Source organism: Panthera onca, chromosome A3, assembly GCF_046562875.1.
Source record: "Panthera onca isolate mPanOnc1 chromosome A3, mPanOnc1 haplotype 2, whole genome shotgun sequence".
Taxonomy (NCBI): domain Eukaryota; kingdom Metazoa; phylum Chordata; class Mammalia; order Carnivora; family Felidae; genus Panthera; species Panthera onca.
The window spans coordinates 23,240,151-23,259,176 of record NC_138341.1 but is presented as its reverse complement, the minus strand read 5'-3'; the positions used below and the strand labels follow the sequence as shown (position 1 = coordinate 23,259,176).

The window sequence follows — 19,026 nt, the reverse complement described above, 5'->3', positions numbered from 1 at the left end:
CACTTTCAGTTAAAATGTATCACTAGAGGGATGCCTGGGTGGTTCAGTCTGTTAAGCGTCCAACTTCAGCTCAGGTCATGATCTCATCGTTTGTGGGTTCAAGCCCCGCATCGGGCTCTGTGCTGACAGCTCAGAGCCTGGAGTCTGACCCAGATTCTGTGTCTCCCTCTCTCTCTGCCCCTCTCCTGCTCATTCTGTCTCTGTCTCTCAAAAATAAATAAACGGTAAAAAAAAATTTTTAATGTATCACTAGAGGGGCACCTAGGTGGCTAAGTTGGCTAAGCATCCAACTCTTTTAAATTTTTTTAAACATTTTTTATTATTGGGAGACAGAGAGACACAGAGCACGAGCAGGGAAGGGGCAGAGAGAGAGGGAGACACAGATTCCAAAGCAGGCTCCAGGCTCTGAGCTGTCAGCACAGAGCCCGACATGGGGCTTGAACTCACAAACCGGGAGATCATGACCTGAGCTGAAGTCGGATGCTTAACCGACTAAGCCACCCAGGCACCCTAAGCATCCAACTCTTGATTTCGGCTCAGGTCATGATCTCACGGTTCATGAAATCAAGCCCCATGTCAGGCTCTAAGCTGACCAGAGCCTGCTTGGGATTCTCTCTCTCCCCCTCTCTCTGCCCCACTACCTCTCATGCATGCATGCATACTCTCTCTCTCTCTCTCAAAATAAATATAAACTTTAAGGTAAACCAACAAAATGCATCATTAGAACTGCCAACATTTACTAAGCATATATCATAAAACTACTTTACTACCACAAATATGAAGAAATGGTCCACAATCCGAAAACTTGAATCCTCACTGGAAATGTATATACTCATATGGATAATTAATAATTCTTTCAAAACAACCTAACTGAAAAGTAATATAAGGCAAAGAATACTGAGGTAGGAACAAAAAAGAATAACAAGTCAGGGAAAGAAAACAAATTTGACTTGAGAAATTTCGTACTTACCCATTTAATATGTGTTCAAAAAGATGAACTTGACCATCTTTGCAAACAACAGCTAACTTGACAGGCTGAAAGAAAAATTAAACTGATTACTCTAATGGAGAATGGCTTTCATAATATACTTATAAAACTTCAACTGTCCTCCCCACCCCTTTAAATAACCAGAGAAAAAGTCAGAACACCAAGGTGGCACAACTCTTGCATTTAAAATTCATTACTGTCGGGGCGCCTGGGTGGCGCGGTCGGTTAAGCGTCCGACTTCAGCCAGGTCATGATCTCGCGGTCTGTGAGTTCAAGCCCCGCGTCAGGCTCTGGGCTGATGGCTTGGAGCCTGTTTCAGATTCTGTGTCTCCCTCTCTCTCTGCCCCTCCCCCGTTCATGCTCTGTCTCTCTCTGTCCCAAAAATAAAAAAAAAAAAAAAAAAAAAAAAAAAACGTTAAAATTCATTACTGTCATCTAAACAACTGGAGTTGTTGTCAAGCATAGAAATAAAAGTTTAAGCCAAGAAGATAACAAGGAGAATGCAGCCTGGAAGTTACAGGAGCAAAGTCACTACCAAGTGCAAAGTCACTGACAAAAGAAACTGGCAGGCCCCGCATGTCAGAGCAGTCAGATCCCTGAACACGGGGGGTGGCTGGGTGGCTCAGGTGGTTAAGCATCCAACTTCAGCTCAGGTCATGATCTCGCAGTCTGTGGGTTCAAGCCCCGCATTGGGCTCTGTGCTGACAGCTCAGAGCCTGGAGCCTGCTTCAGATTCTGTGTCTCCCTCTCTCTCTGCCCCTCCCCCACTCATGCTCTGTCTCTCAAAAATAAATAAACGTTAAAAAAATTTGGAAAAAAAAAAAGATCCCTGAAAACACCATGGACACGGTCCCCCTGCTCGGAAGTGCACACCAGTGATTTATTTAATGGTTACTCCGGACAGTCCAAGAAGATTTTTGTTACATTTTGTTCTTTCTTCCCTCATGTCCCCTACTTTCCCAAATCATTAAATCATCAAAACACTAACTTTAAAAATATAATTTGTGAAATCCAAAAACAAATTCTCAAAAATTGAGCCATTTACCTCTTCTTTATTTTCTGACAACGTCAAGTCAATATAGACAGGTTCATCTGTAACTGTAAAAGACATCACTGCATTCTTTTCTTTGTTTTCTGACCGGACCTGCCTAGATAACAAAACCCATGATTAGGTAGTAAGAAATTTAACAACAAAAAAAGATGAGCACCTAACAGGAGTAACAGCATTAGATTCCCAATAGTTTTTGCATCTTTTGAAAGCTAAATAAAGAGACTACAGATCAAACTTAGACCCATTTGTGTCACTGCCACTTTACATGGTTGCAGGGAAAAGAGAAAGCACTAATGCCCTTATGCAGATTTAAACAATTAGTAACATTCTCTATTCTTTTCCACTAATCTGTTTGTTTATCTTGATGCCAATACCACACTGTTTTGATTATTGTAGCTTGACAAGTCCAGAAATCAGGCAATGTGAGTCCTCCAACTTTTTTCTGCTTTTTCAACATTGTTTTGGCTATTCTACATCCTTTGCATTTCTCTTTGAATTTTAAAATCAGATGGTCAATTTCTACAAGAGAGTTTGCTGAGATTTTGACTGGGTTTACACTGAATCTATAGATTAATCTGAGAATTCACACGATAGCAATGCAAAGAAAATAGAGTCCAGAAATAGACCCATGCGTATATTTAACCCAAATGATCCTCATTATTTGTGGATTCCTTCTTTGAGAATTTGCTTACTTGCTAAAATTTGTTAGCCTCTGAATCAGAATTTGTGGAACTTCCATAGTCTTGAACAGAGCAGTAAAAATGCTCAAAGCAGTGAAAAATAGTAAGAGTTGCCCACAATGTTCAACAAGGCTATGCTCTGACTTCTTCCTTCAGCTCTCACACTACAGAAGTGTTATCAGTATTATTTAGTATCATTAGTATTATTTAGAATGCTATAAAGTATTTTCATTTTGTTTTCATGTTTTTGTTGGTGATTTCACTTTTAAAATGTCCCTTAAGGAGGCGCCTGGATGGCTCAGTAAGTTAAGCACCAGACTTTGGCTCAGGTCATGATCTCACAGTTTGTAAGTTCAAGCCCTCCATCAGGTTAACACGAGCCCCACACCACACTTCAGGTGAGCTCAAGCCCCAATTTGGGTGAGCACCACTTCTCTCTCCCTCCCTCTCTCTGCCCCTCGCTCACTTGTGCCCTCTCTCTCAAAAAAAATAAAAAAATAAACAGTGCCCTAAGTATAGTGCTCAAGTGCTGTCTCATGTATCTAAGAGCAAAAGAAGCTGTAATATGCCTTAAGGGAAAAAATATTTGTTAGGTAAACTCTGTTCTGACAGGAGTTAATTAACTATATACATGATGTATTTTCAAACAGAAACACACATAAAACGAGGCTATATATTGATTAGATGACAAAAATGTAACCAACAAAACTTGCAGAAACCTAACCTTATATTTCCCGGAGGACTCACAGTTCAGTATCACTAACTCTGCGCTCATGAGGACTTTATACAACATAACAACTGCAAATAAGAACCAACTGTATGTGTATATCCATGTATATATGCAAGAACAGTTCACTGGAAATAGTCTTTTCAACCAATGGTACTGAGACCAATGGATATTCCTAACACAAGAACATAAATTTCCATCCATTCAGGAATGCAAACTGGTGCAGCCACTCTGCAAAGTTATGAAGTTTCCTCAAAAAGTTAAAAATAAGGGGGTGCCTGGATGGTTCAGTCAGTTGAGCCTGGGCTCAGGTCACGATCTCCCAGTTCGTTGAGTGCAAGCCCCAAATCGGGCTCACTGCTGTTAGTGCAGAGCCCGCTTCAGATCCCCCCACTTTCCCCTAAATAGACATTTGCAAAAAAAAAAAAAAAAAGTTAAAAATAGGGGTGCCTGAGTGGCTCAGTCACTGGGCATCTGACTCTTGATTTTGGCTCGGGTATGATCTTGCAGTCCGTGGCATCAAGCCCCCACACATCAAGCTCTTCACTGGCAGCACAGAGCATGCTGGGAATTCTCTCTCTGCCTCTCGTTCGCTCTAAATAAATAAATAAATGTAAAAAACACAACTGTCCTATAATCCAGCAAGAACAGCACTACTAGGTATTTATTCAAAAAAAAAAAAAAAAAAATGCTAACTCAAAGGGATACGTGCACCTGATATTTCTACAATACCAAATATCTACAATAGCCAAATTATGGAAACAGCCCATTGATGAATGGATAAAGATGTGATATACATCTCTCTCTCTCTCTCTCTCTCTCACACACACACACACACACTGGCATAAAAAATGAAATCTTGCCATTTGCAGTGACATGGGTGAAACTAGAAAGTATTATGCTTAGTGAAGTAAGTCAGCGAAAGACAAATGCTATATGATTTCATGCATATGTAGAATTTAAGAAACCAAACAAAGAGGAGAAAAAGACAGGCAAACCAAGAAACAGACCCTTAACTATACACAACTAGTGGTTGGGGGTGTGGGGGATGGGCTAAATAGGTGATGGAGATTAAGGTGTACACTTGTGATGAGCACTGGGTATTTATGGTAGTGCTAAATCACTATACTGTACACCTGAAATTAATATCACACTGTATGTCGGGGCGCCTGGGTGGCTCAGTCGGTTAAACAGCCAACTTCAGCTCAGGTCACGATCTTGCAGTTTGTGAGTTGAGAGCCCCACGTCATGCTCTGTGCTGACAGCTTGGAGCCTGGAGCCTGCTTCAGGTTTTGTGTCTCCCTCTTTTCTCTGTCCCTCCCTGACTCTAACTCTGTTTCTCAAAAATGAATAAACATTAAAAAAATTTTTTTTAATATTACACTGTATATTAACTGGAATTTAAATAAAAATTTTTTAAAAACTGTCATTCATTCCTTGTACCATATACACATATTAGCTCAAAATGCAAGCCTTAAAACTAAATCTTTCAGAAGAAAACCTTTGTGACCTTGGATTAATCAAGCAAAGATCTCGAAACATGATCTGGACTACATCAAAATTAAAAACTTCTCTTCAAAAAGACAATGCACATACTAGGAGAAAATATCTGCAAAGCATATACTTGATAATGAGTTTATATTGAGAATATATATAGAATTCTCAAAACTCAGTAAGAAAACAAACCCAATAAAAAATAGGCCAAACATATGAACAGATACTTCATCAAGAAACATATCCAGATAGCAAACAGGACAAAGATTCTCAACATGAGTGGCCATTAGGGAAATGCAAACTAAAACCACAGGGAGGTACCATTACATACCTATTAAAATGGCTAAGGTTAAATGATTATATCAAGCATTGGTGAGGATATGAAAGAATTTGCACTCTTATACATAGCTGGTCAGAATGTAAAATGTAAAAATGGTACTATCACTTTGAAAAAACTTGACAATTTTTTTCAGTAGCCCCAACATGGGGCTTGAACTCATGACCCTGACATCAAGAGTCACATGCTCTACTGACTAAGCCAGCCAGGGGCCCAAACTTGGCAATTTCTTAAAAAGTTAAATATACATCTATCATATGATCTACCCATGCACTCAAGGTATTTACACAAAAGAAATGAATCATATGTCCATACAAAGATTTATACACAAATGTCTGTAATAACTTTGTTTTAATGTTTTACACAACAGGTTTTTTTTATTTATTTATTTATTTATTTATTTATTTATTTATTTATTTATTTTTAACGTTTGTTTTTTTCTTAATTTTATTTTTTATTTTTTAAAATTTACATCCTGGGGCGCCTGGGTGGCTCAGTCGGTTAAGCATCCGACTTCAGCTCAGGTCATGATCTCGTGGTCCGTGAGTTTGAGCCCCACGTCGGGCCCTGTGCTGACAGCTCAGAGCCTGGAGCCTGTTTCAGATTCTGTGTCTCCCTCTCCCTTTGCCCCTCCCCCACTCACATTCTGTCTCTCTCTCCCCTTCAAAAATAAATAAACATTAAAATAAAAGGAAGAACATGTGCTGTTTATTATATGTCAATTATACCCCAATAAAGGTATTTTAAAAATTTAAGGCACAAATTAAAAAAAGAAAAAGACTAACAGTAAAAAAACATGATTTGCAAACACGATTCACAATCAGTTTGTTTTTATCAACTAGTGAGACTTTATACATTCACCAGTAAACAAGGGCACCTAGGTGGCACAGTTGGTTAAGCGTCCAACTGACTTTGGCTCAGGTCATAATCTCACGGCTTGTGAGCTCTTTTGAGTTCGAGCCCCATGTCGGGCTCTATGCTGCTTCAGATTCTGGGTCTCCCTCTCTCTCTCTGCCCCTCCCCCACTCACTCACGCGCATGCTCTCTCCTTCAAAAATAAACATTAAAAATATATATATATTCACCAGTAAGCATCTTTCAATATTTTTGTGTATAGAAGAAAACTAAGAATTTTATTGGATCACTTCTAAGTATTCCCATTTATGAATTCTTCATAAAACAATACTAATTCTAACTTGAAGCCATTTATACTATACATTGTTCAAAATCACTGCCATAAGACTACTTTATACAAAAGAAACTGGTATCTTAGCTCAACAACAGGATAGTACTGTCCTTACAGTAATATGAAAGTGTTTTTTTGCTTCATTTTCATTCAGCAGCAAGAAGCCTTCAAATGTTATTTCCTAACAGAAATGTGTCTTTCAAAGGTAATCATCAGGGAACCTTAGGCTTCCTCTACCTACAAAACACAAAGTTTTCCATAAATGGTCTTTGGAGGCAGCCTTTTAATATGGGTTTTTAATTTTTCAAGTTTATTCCTCTGTTAGTAGGAAGCCCACAGGCATACACATACTATTTGGGGGATGTTAAGACAACAGAAATCAATTTCTCTTTTACAGAAGAAATTTTGTAGGGGCATCTGGGTGGCTCAGTCAATTGAGCATCCAACTTCGGCTCAGGTCACGATCTCACGTCTTGTGGGTTCAAGCCCTGCACTGGGCTCTGTGCTGAGAGCTCAGAGCCTGGAGCCTACTTCAGATTCTGTGTCTCCCTCTCTCTCTCTCTGCCCCTCCCCCGTGTACACTCTGTCTCTCTCAAAAATAAACATTAAAAAAAATTTTTTTTTTAAAGGAGAAATTTTGTAGCTGGAGACCCCTAGGTCTAGGGAGCCAAACAGGTGAAGCATTTTTAAGACTGGAACATCCAAGTAGTGTCAGGAGGATTTGGTGGCAGATTTTAACTTTCTGGCATTACTAATTTCTTATGTAAGTGTTAAACGTTATAAAACTAAATTATCCCAGAAGGCATGCCTCAAAAAACAGACACAGGACAGAAAACCAACACAATGTGGTTATGAAAGGATAATTAGGACTATGGCTCAGTTGATGGTTTGAAGGTGAACAGAAGTCCACATTAGATCTTATGAACCTTTCCCCACCCAACCACAAGGTTTATGTATTTGATGATTCCCACTTCTGAGTTATTTGGTATAAATTCATAGTAACTTTGTATGATCAAGAACATGCTCAACTAACTGATTACTAGGATGAGAAACTACTTGTTTAAATCTCCACTTATTTTAGCTGAACAGCAGGTGTTTAAAAAAAGTTAGCTTCACCATCGGTTCTCATAAAATCCAAGAAAACCCTTATTTTCTTAAATTTAAAAACTTTCTGATGGCCGTTTAATACCAAATTAATTTTTACTTTTAAAAGTAGTTCCAGGGGTGCTTGGCTGGCTCAGTCGGTAGAGCATGAAACTCTTGGTCTTAGGGTTAAGTTCAAGCCCCACATTGGTTGTAGAGACTACTTAAAAATAAAACTTTAAAGGGGCGCCTGGGTGGCTCAGTCAATTAAGCATCCGACTCTTCATTTCAGCTCAGGTCATGATCCCAGGGTTATGAAATCAAACCCCAAGTCAGGCTCTGCATTGAGCATGGAGCCTGCTTAAGATTCTCTTTCCCTCACTTGTGCTCTCTCTAAAATAAAAATAAAATAAAATCTCAAAAAAAAAGTAGTTCCAAGGAAAAATAGTAACAGCAATTACTGCAAAAAAGGGAAGAAGAAAAAAGGGGGGCACTACTGGGCATTCTCAGACATATCCAAGAAATTAAATGTCCTCAGTAAAACATCAGTAAATAGACATTACTGCACTAACCCAATGGTCCTTTTTCAAGAAAATTAGACATTATCCTAAAATTTTTTAAGAAGGTTATTTATAACTTGCCCGGTCACAAAAATATTCAGACCCCTCTACCTCTAGGCAAGCAAGATGTGGTACTATGATACAATGCTCTTAAATTTTTCTCATAAAGTCTGTTTTTTAGGCAGGCTCAATTCTTCATTACAAGTCAAGGTAAATCTAACGTTAAATACAATAAAGCAAGTCTCACATTCATCATTTATATTACCCATACAAGCTGTGACAGATTCCTTCAAGGCAACGCTACCTCCCAGGCCCAAGACTACATACCAGACGTTAAGTAGCCGGTCATGCACTGCTCCTGACAGGAAATAAAGGCCTGTGACCCCATCAAAGGGCTGGCTCTCACTAGGAGGTCTGACAGTAGTGAAGACGAGTGAGGAAACAGGCGTTGCATGTCCTGTGAAGTGCTAGAGAGAGTTCAGTCTCGTTTAGGAGAGGACACAGAACAGTGACAAAAGTGAAGAGTCCTTATGGACCATAAACAATACAGATGATCCATATATGAAATCAGAAGTCCAGACTAAAGGTAACAGCTAAATTTAATTCTAAATAACTGAGATTATTTGTGCTACATTCCATGCACTTTCAAAAACTCCACCTGAGGGGTGCCTGGGTGGCTCAGTCAGGTAAGGCTCTGACTTCAGCTCAGGTCATGATCTTGTGGTTCATGGGTTCGAGCCCCACGTCAGGCTCTGTGCTGACAGCTCAGAGCCTGGAACTTGCTTCAGATTCTGTGTCTCCCTCTCTCTCTCTCTCTGCCCCTGCCCTGCTCATACTCTTTCTCTCTCTCTCTTAAAAATAAACATTAAAAAAAATTTTAATAAAAAAAATAAATAATTAAAACTCCATCTGAAAATCATCATGCCCTAATAACTGCCATGGCCCTACCCACAATCTTTATTTTTTCCATCCTGCATTAAAGACCCACTTAATTCTATCCATGTTTAAGGGGCGCCTGGGTGCTCAGACACAGCCAAGGAATTGTAGGTCTTCATTTTACTCTCAGTGAGTCGAAACCACAATTTTAAGGCATCATCACAGCACCAAATATACACCCCGTAGCACACTCAAAAATATAATACTACATATCCCCATAGTCAAATACTGCAAATGTAGTAAACACAAGATGCAAGGAAGAAATCAAACCTACTATATCATTATACAGCAGAGTAAAAGATTTTTAATTCAAATTCTACTTATTTGTTCTATTCATTTCTCAAATGCATGTGAAACGGACACATCTAACCTATTAAATATCAACACACTGGATTTGGAAGCTAACTTTCATCTTCTGATTCTACTATTTGATATGCCTGAAAATAACAAATCTGTACTCTCAAAATGACATTCTATGGCTCAGACTTTCCGCCCTTCTCCATACTTACTCTAAACAAATGTTAGGCTTACAACTAATTTGATTCACTCACTCTGTAGATTTCTTTGGTCTCCAAAACCCATAGTTTGATTGTTCGACCAGCTGAAAGCAACATCTTTCCATCTGGGCTAATACACAGGGAACTGACGCTGCTGTTGTCACCTTTCCATTTGCTGTAAAGTGAAGAGAAACAGAAACATCTCCATGAATGGGGAGAAAACTTTATTCAGAGCAAAAAAGTAACAAGAAACAAATAAGGTATTAAAAATACCACTTAAGGTTCCATGCAATTATTCCCTAAAAGCCTGTGTAAGGTGACTAACCTTGAATCTAACACTAAGGTAAAGCCTACTCAAAGATTTTCAAGAGGTACCAGAAAATGGATGAGTAAGAGATTTAATACAAAAATAGGTAGCTGTGTATCCTGTGTATGAGGTGGATTTTGTTAATGCCCAGGAAACTACCTGGCTGGCTGGACCTCCACAAGTCCATCCTATCCCCACCATGGTTCCCACACTATGTGGAAGCCTGGCCTTTAATTTACTTAGCAGCACAAATTACTTCTCAAGCTACAGTCCAAAAAGGTTATTTCTATCTCAAATCAACATAGGTGCACTCCCATCTGACAGAGTAAAATAAGTCAAGTATAGACGATCCCCTTCTAATACCTGAAATATGATTGGCATGAGTCTTTGTACTTTGTTGCACACATTAATATTTTTATAAACAAGGAGCTTGGTTATTCACTTATAAAATCAAGAAATAACAGTAGCAATCCTCTTACCAAAAGACATGAATTATAAAGTAAAAGAAAACACACTGCTCTGCCAATCACATTGCAATATGTCAAACTACTCATTTGGAAAAACAAAAGTAGATTCCTCTCTTCTACTACACACACAAAAAACTTGACTAATTAAACTAAAGCTAACAGATTAAAAATAAGTATTAAAAAGTGCACAGGAGAGTGTTTTTATAATCCTGTTTTAGGAAAGGCCTTCCAAAGCAATTACAAACCAGAAATCATAATGGTAAAAATAACTTGATTTAAATAAGTAAAACTTCTGTACCACAAAATAAGTCATAAATTTAAAACCAAAAAACTAGAAAATATCAAATATATATACTACAGGAAAAAGATTAATACTCAGAATACATAAACAGCTCTTTATATTTAAGAACTAGATCAGATTAAAAAAAAAAAAAAACCTCAAAAATACACAAAAGATATAAACAGGCAATTCATAGAAGAAATACAAATTGTCAATAAACATGAAAACACTCACCCTCACTAGTAATCAAGGAAATGCAGCAATAATACAGGACACTTTTTCCTTCACCCTTTTTTCAGTTGCTAACATTTTTGATAATTTCTCAACAATTCCCACAGCTTCAACATTTTATATTCATCATTCAACCCCTATTCATTTAATATACATATAAAAAAAAGACATGATCACCAGCCCGACAAGTGTCCCTGAATCTATCTCCTCACTCGGCACTGAAAATGCTAGCAAAGAGCTAACACCACTGCTGAGAGCTCCCTCCCCAGCCTCCATTAAGAGCTCTGCAACTCAAAGTGTAACCTCCTACACCAGCATCACCTGGGAACTAAGAATGGACTCCCAAACCCGACCTAGACCTACTAAATCAGTTCTATCTGCACAAGTAACTCACGTGCACATCAGAGCTTGAAAAGCACTAGATCAGAAGATTCCTCTCTAGGAAATGTGACCGGTGCCAAGGTAATAACCCACATATACTGACATTCAAAGGCTTCCCCCTCACTCCACAAATGAAGCCCAGCAATTGAGCTGCCACCTACACAAGCCTTCCAATCAGTTTCTTCATGTTTCATTTTCAAATAGCAACAGGCAGCCAAGGATCCCCCATCATTTCAAGAATGCCTTTAACTAACATAAAAGACAGAAGCTAAAAATCAAACAAAAATCAACACATCCTCAAGAGGGAAATGATGTTAGGAACAAAAGAAAAATACTTTAAAATCCTGTAATTATTATCTTCAGAGAGTTAGAAAATATTATATCCATGAAAGAAGCATGATGCAACAAAAAAGAAACATTAAGAGAACAAAAAAAAAAAATCTCCCAGAAATTAAAAATATGGTTAGAGAAATGTAAAATTTCAATAGAAAATTTGGAAGGTAAAACTGAGGCAATCTCCCTGGTAACAGAAGAAAAAGACAAAAGGGAAACTAAGAGAGAACAAAGAAACCTAAAGGATCAGTCCAGGAAATGTAATATCTAAGTTACAACAGACTGTACTAGAGAAAGATCAAAAAAACAGAGAAGATGAAATTATCAAATACATGCTACAAGAAAAATGAAGGAGTGCCTGAGTAGCTCAGTTGGTTAAGCATCAACTCTTGATTTTGGCTCAGGTCATGATGATCTCACGGTTCATGATAGAGCCCCACTCCCCTCTCCAGCCCAGGGTTTTGCACTGAGGGCAGGGAGGCTGCTTGAGATTTCTGTCTCTCTCTCTGCCCCTCCCCTGCTCACACTCACTCTCTCAAAATAAATTAACACTAAAAAAAAGAAGAAAGAAAAATGAAGAGCAATTTTCCTCAAAAATGAAGGAAAAATAACCAATGAACCAATGCTTCAAAATCCTGAAGGAGAATTACTTCCAACCTAAAATTCCATATCTTCAAACTATAATTAACTGTGAGGGTACAATAAAGGCGCTGGTGGACAAGCAAAATCTCAGTAAATTTACCATCAACACACTTTTCTTATGAAGCCACCAATTCATGTGTTTCACAAAAAAGAGAGTAACCCAACAAAGAGAAAAATGGGATCTAGGAAATAGAGGTTCCATTTGACAAGAGAATTTTCAGGATGATAAATGTAAGAAAATCCCAGGATCCTCACTGTTCAGCAGACCTTGAAAGGTGACTGAGAAGTCCTCCAAGAAATATAATATAATTAAGTGAATAACTGATGTGCTCCAAAATAACATGCAACTGTGAGGGTGAAAACGAGCTAACGACAAGTATATACAAAACTAAGCAAATGAACAACAAGGAAATTATAAACCCCAAGAAAAGCAGAGTTTTGTGCCAAAAAATATAAACCTAGTAGAGTACAAGGCTTATCTGTAATAATATTTAAGCAGTCATAATGCAAACAAATAGCCCTTCATCAAAAAATTGTGATGGGGCGCCTGGGTAGCTCAGTCAGTTGAGCGTCCAAATTAGGCTTAGGTCATGATCTAACAGTTCGTGAGTTCAAGCCCCACGTCAGGCTCTGTGCTGACAGTTCAGAGCCTAGAGCCTAGAGCCTAGAGCCTGCTTGGGATTCTGTGTCTCCCTCTCTCTCTGCCCCTCCCTGGCTCATGCTCTCTCAAAAATAAACTTAAAAAAAAAAAAAACAAAAAAAACTGTGATGTTGGGAGAATGGAGAGGGTGAGAACTAAATCCTCATCTTCCATAGAAGTCAATACATAGTACCTAAAATGGTACACAATCCACTGACAGCAGCATAGGAATGCCAAGAATGGAGCTGGGAACACAACCCTATGAGATAGTAGTGTGCATGAGAGCTCAGGCTCTGACCCAACCATTTCTCAACTGTAAAACAGGAACAGAGCCCACTCACAGTGCTGTGGTTAAATACAATACTGTGTAGAATGCACTGAACAGAGCCTTAAACATTAGTCCCTACGTGAAGCACCTAACGTTGTGAACTTTCACCCATGCAGCATTTTAAAAATACAGTTGTGTGGCCCCCACCCCAGACCCAGTGGGTGGGAATCTCCACAGGTGTTTCTGACAGTCATCGGTGAGGAAACTGATGCAACAGATAAATGGAGACAAAAACTTACTGAACCTCTAGGGAGATGACCTATTCATCTGCACCTCCCACCCCAAACCCTCATTCAAATTCTAAGCCTCTATTCACAACCCCATCTGCTGGCTCTTGACTTTCATGTATTATTTCAAATTAGACTTGTTTAAAACTCAACATCCATTTCCCTCTTCTGGCTATAATTTCTATGAACTGTGCCACACCACTTGTCTAGTAAGTTCACAAAACTGAAAATGGTTACATTTAACTTTTGTCATTTAATTCCCCTTTTCAGGCTCCCCAAATGTACTTAGTTGCTATCTTCTTCATTCTCACTTTCCACTCTTACCATCCTACATTTAAACTACCACAACCACCTAGAATCTGGCTTCTCTGCCTTTGAACCTGCTCCTTTCCATATACTCTAGACAGTGCTGGCAGATCACCTTTTCCTAAAGCATTATCTTGGTGACTTTATTCCCAAGACATGACCTTCAGTGGCTCTCTCCTGCTTACGACATAGAATCCAAACCTCTAAGTAGTTTTAATATAGTAGAAAAGCACTGTACCAGAATTCAAGACAGCAGGATATGAACTCCTTCCCTGCCATTTATTAGTTATAAGACCACAGGCACCATTATCCTTCTTAGGGTCCTTATCTACACAAGTTGAACTAATTCAACACTTACTGAACACTTACTATAAAGCCTATCACAGGATTACATGCTTGAACTGGAAGAGTTGGTTGAGATTTTTTATCTATGACAGTTAAGGCCAGATTCTTAATACACTTTGGCCCATATCCTCTACCAGTCATTATTCCCTAGTACATAAATCTTCCAATCTTTCACTTCCTTTTTCCCCAGACTTTGGTCTTGCCATTTCCCCACCTTCCTTCCCCCATCCTCTTCTATCCAAATAATACCTCTCCCAGAACGCCCAACTGAAATCCCTTCTCTTCCACCAGGCCTTGCCAACACTATCCACCTCATTTGACCAGTAATTACTTGCTACCTTATGTTTTCTCTTGTGCAGTTATTTGACTCTTGCATCATTTATTTAATGTTTATGTACTAAAATCTTGCATGCCTGATTTGATTTAAAGTTCCTTGAAAAGTCTATACCCTCATTAGTATCTACATTCCCTGTGTCCAATATCAGACTTTACCTACAGCCAAGAATAGTCTTGATTTATCAAACTCTAATGAATTTCCAACAGTAACCAAGTTACCCCTCCAATACCATAGAACCATCAATGTTACTCACCACTTTACTTTGCATGTCTGTGTATTCCATTCCACAATGTGTTTATCATCTGAACAACTATATAAACAGCCATTGTCTTGATGCCACTGTATGCAATTGACCTTGTTGTCATGTCCACCACTCTAAAGGTCAAAAAAAAAAAATTAAAAGAAGAAACTCATCTTATAGAACATAATTACACCCTGAAATCATTACAAAGAGTTAACAAAAAAGACAGGCGTTAACCTAACCAAAAACACCCTACCCTGCATCTATCCATTTCCAACATCAAAAATGAGATAAATCAGCTATAAATACATCAAATGTTAATTTTCCCTTCTCTGCTTCCCTTCTATGTTTTTACATACTTCCACATCAGAAGTCAAAGAATGCTAGTCCTAAATGCCACTTGCTTTTCACAAGAATGCCAGCACTAAGGCAAGATAAAATACTTCATGCACAGTGGCAGAAAGTTTGTGACACTTGAGTGAACCAGTAAAGTCAAATCTTGGAGTTTAAAGTCAGTACTTCAGGTAAAAACCACATCTAATCAAAACTATCCTTGAAAATCCCTTTTTTAAAAACTATCAAAACCATCTCTCAATAAAGAAATCACTGTTTCTTCAAGTAAACACGAAATATCTCCTTGTGTTAAGGAAAATACGATACGAACAAGACTTTAACATACTCAGCATAGCAAGATGCTCATTCACTTAGAGGCTCACAGGAATGGACACATCAACTGGGGAAGAGCAAGTTCAACTCCCCCACCCACCTCACACACATTCTGGGACAAACTTATTCAGCAGAATAAGGTGAGAAATCATCTACACTAAGCAATTGTGACTTTCACTCTACTTGAATTCACATCAATTAAACGAATACATGAATCAACATCACGTACATATGTAAGTTAAGGATAAAACTCAAAATCACTACTTCTATTACATAGATTCTTCCTACCTCGAAAGAAAAATAGTTTTAAATGTTAAGTTCAAAGGCATCTGGGTGGCCTAGTCGTTTAAGTGGCTGACTCTTGATTTTGACTCAGGTCATGATCTCACAGTTTGTGGGATCGAGCCCCACATCAGGCTCCACAGGCTCCATGCTGACAGCACAGAGCCTGCTTGGGATTCTCTCCTTCTCTTTCTGCCCTTCCCCTGCTCATGCACACAAACCTTCTCTCTCAAAATAAATAAACTTTAAATAAATAAATGTTAAGTTCAGATACTTCCCTTCGCTAATATGAGCTATCCACTCAAAGAACTAAATCCTGTATCATAGGATCCTATATCATAGACACATACACAAAGAACTGAATAAAAAAACATGCACAGATAAATTCCACTGAAAGAATTTAGTAAGAAAATAAAATTTTCAGGGACACCTGGGTGGTGCACTCAGTTAAGTGTCTGACTCTTGATCTCGTCTCAGGTCATGATATCACATTTCATGAGTTCAAGCGCCACTTTGGGCTCTGTGCTGATGAACGGAGCCTGCTTGGGATTGTCTCTCCTTCTCTCTGCCTATCCCCCGCTTGTTCTCTCTCTCCCTCAAAATAAATAAACATCAAAAAAAATTTTTTAAAGAAAATAAAATTTTCAAAAGTAGTAATCCAAGAGATATAAAGCAAAACAAAGTAACATTTTCAGTCTGTCCATCTAGCAATTTGCTTATTAGCATTGTAATACCCATAGTGGTAAGGTTGCAGAAAAAAATAGCACTATCATACATTGATAGGAGCTAGTATGCCCTTTTGAAAAACAATCTAGCAACTGTACATTTGTTCATTCACTTACATAGTCAATAAACATTTACACAATACCAATTATATGCCAGGCACTGCACTAGGCCAATATACTAGGCCAATACAATACACTATTACATCTAAATCCCAATAAAAGCATGCAAGATAGGTTACAGAATACCCATTTAAGAAATGAGAAGACAAACTACTTATCCATGACCACATAACTAGAAGGATTCAACCTCAGGACAGACTAGGTCCAAAGCCTGATCCCTTTCTATTTCACCATATCATCCCAACACTCTTTACTCTGACCTCCTTGGTTACTATTTAATAAACTCATTCCCTATTAAAGATTTATGTATAGAGGCTCCTGGGTGACTGGGTCAGTTTAACTTCTGACTCTTGATTTTGGCTCAGGTCATGATCTCACGGTTCATGGGATCGAGCCCTGCCATCAGGCTCTGCACTGATAGCATGGAGCCTGCTTGGGATTCTCTGTCTCCCTCTCTCTCTGCCCCTCCCTCCACTACACACGCAGACTCTCTCTCTCTGAAAAATAAAGTTTTAAAAAAAAGATTTATGTATAATCCCATGAAATACCAAAATGATCTAAAAATGAGTTCTAGGCTCCATCAGCATTATGTCCACAACCACAGTAACTAAGTAAAGCAACTATCACACTGTACAGATGGCTAGGTACCTGCTCATCACAAGACTGATAAAATCAAAGGATGGGCTCCCAACTACAGTGGGGTAAAAGCCTACACGAAGATCACACTTGACTTGGAGAGGAGGGAGGAAATAAAGGAGATTCCCTTCTTACTAATTATACCTCTAAATAATTTGTTTTACAGTTGTGTTTTTATAATCTTTAATATGAAAATAAGTAACATACTTTTAAATGCAGACTTAAAATTAGACAAAATGTTTTATCTATCAAATCAGCTGGGTTTCTATTAATGTTATTGCTGGGTTTTTTTTTTTAATTTTTTAAGCATTTATTTTGAGAGAGACAGCACAAGTTGGGGAGGGGTAGAGAGACAGGGTGAGAGAGGATCTCAAGCAGGCTCCATGCTGCCAGTGCAGAGCCCAGATGTGGGGTCTAAACTCACGAAACCATGAGATCATAACCTAAGCTGAAACCACAAGTGAGACACTTAACTGAGCCGCCCCAGGTGGCCCAATGTTATTGCTGTTTTAATGGGAATATTCAATGGTGGAAATAATGCTACTGGAATACAGGTACAGTCTTTTCATTGCTGACATAAGTAAAATTAGAAGAATGTTTCTAGAAAAGTATTTGTATACTATGCCTAAAATGCCTTAACATTAAAACACTCTGACTCATTACTTACAGGTAATTTTGGGAATGGAATCCATGTAAACAGATAAAAAAATGTGTAACAACAAAAAATTAGAAGCCACCTTAACAGTAATAGCTAAACTGCCAAGGGACTATCCAATTTAGTGGGATTTCAGGCAGTCACTGAAAATGTTTATAACTAGTTCTTGAAAAATACGAAAATGTTGTAATGGATTTAAAATTTTTTAATGTTCATTAATTTTTTTGAGAGAAGAGAGGACAAGCAGGGGAGGGGCAGAGAGAGAGGGAGACACAGAATCTAAAGCAGGCTCCAGGCTCTGAGCTGTCAGTGAAGAGCCCAATGCAGGACTGGAACTCAGGAACTGTGAGACCATTAACCTGAGCTGAAGTCAGATACTTAACCGACTAAGCCCTGCTCATGTTGTAATTTAATGGAAAATATAAGGATACGAAATAAGTAAGAACTGTATTTCTTAAACATGTACACAAAGAAATGCACAATCTATTAAATCTCTCTCAGTGGTAGATATAAGAGTAATTTTTTTTTCTCTTTTCGATGTAATGTAGTCCCAAATTATGTATGGAGCATGTTACTTAAAAGAGAAAACAGGAGGGCCGCCGGAGCAGCTCAGTTGGTTAAGCATCTGACTTCGGCTCAGGTCATGATCTCAGTTTGTGGGTTGAGCCCCACGTCAGGCTCTGTGCTGACAGCTCAAAGCCTGGAGCCTGCCTCAGATTCTGTGTCTCCCTCTCTCTCTGATCATGTTGTCTCTCTCTCTCTCTCTCTCTCTCTCTCTCTCTCTCTCAAAAATAAATAAACATTAAAAAAATTTTTAAAAAGAGAAAACAGGAGGGTGCCTGGGTGGCTCAGTCTGTTAAGCGTCCAACTCTTGATTTCAGCTCAGGTCATGATCATTCATGGTCATGAGTTCAAGACCCTCGTTGGGCTCCATGCTCAGCGTGAAGCCTGGTTAAGAGATTCTCATTCGCTTTCTCTCTCTCTCTCTTAAAAAAAAACTAAAATAAAATAAAAGAAAAAACAGGGGTGTCTGGGTGGCTAAGTCCGTTAAACATCCAACTGTTGATATCAGCTCAGGTTCATGAAGCTCAAGTCAGGTTCTGGACTAACCGCAGGGAGCCTGCTTGGGATTCTCTCTCCCACGGTCTCTGCCCCTCCCCCACATGCACACACACTCTCATACTCTCTCAAAATAATTAAACTTTAGAAAAAAAACTTAGATTAAAAAAAGAAAAAACACTGCTTGATTCACATATACAGAAAGCATTCCTAAAGAAAGAGAAAAGTTCAGCAAACACCAAAAACATAATGTAGTAGATAATGTCTGAAACAAATCAT

At 38.6% G+C, this 19,026-nt stretch overlaps 1 protein-coding gene and 1 non-coding gene across 2 annotated transcripts in view; both read right to left on the bottom strand.

Moving 5' to 3' along the window:
• The window catches only part of WDR43 (WD repeat domain 43), a 46,494-nt gene that overhangs the window by 19,550 nt on the left and 7,918 nt on the right, over positions 1–19,026 (bottom strand). Inside the window, exons 3-7 of the mRNA XM_060651713.2 lie at positions 14,617–14,738; positions 9,594–9,714; positions 8,434–8,573; positions 2,034–2,136; positions 971–1,035 (exon numbers count right to left, since the gene is read on the bottom strand). Coding sequence (XP_060507696.1) covers positions 971–1,035; positions 2,034–2,136; positions 8,434–8,573; positions 9,594–9,714; positions 14,617–14,738 — 551 coding nt within the window. The remainder of the gene's footprint in view (positions 1–970; positions 1,036–2,033; positions 2,137–8,433; positions 8,574–9,593; positions 9,715–14,616; positions 14,739–19,026) is intronic.
• Positions 9,126–9,210, bottom strand: LOC132672743 (small nucleolar RNA SNORD53/SNORD92). Its single transcript, XR_009607668.1, has one exon. It is a non-coding gene; the product is annotated as a small nucleolar RNA SNORD53/SNORD92 (small nucleolar RNA).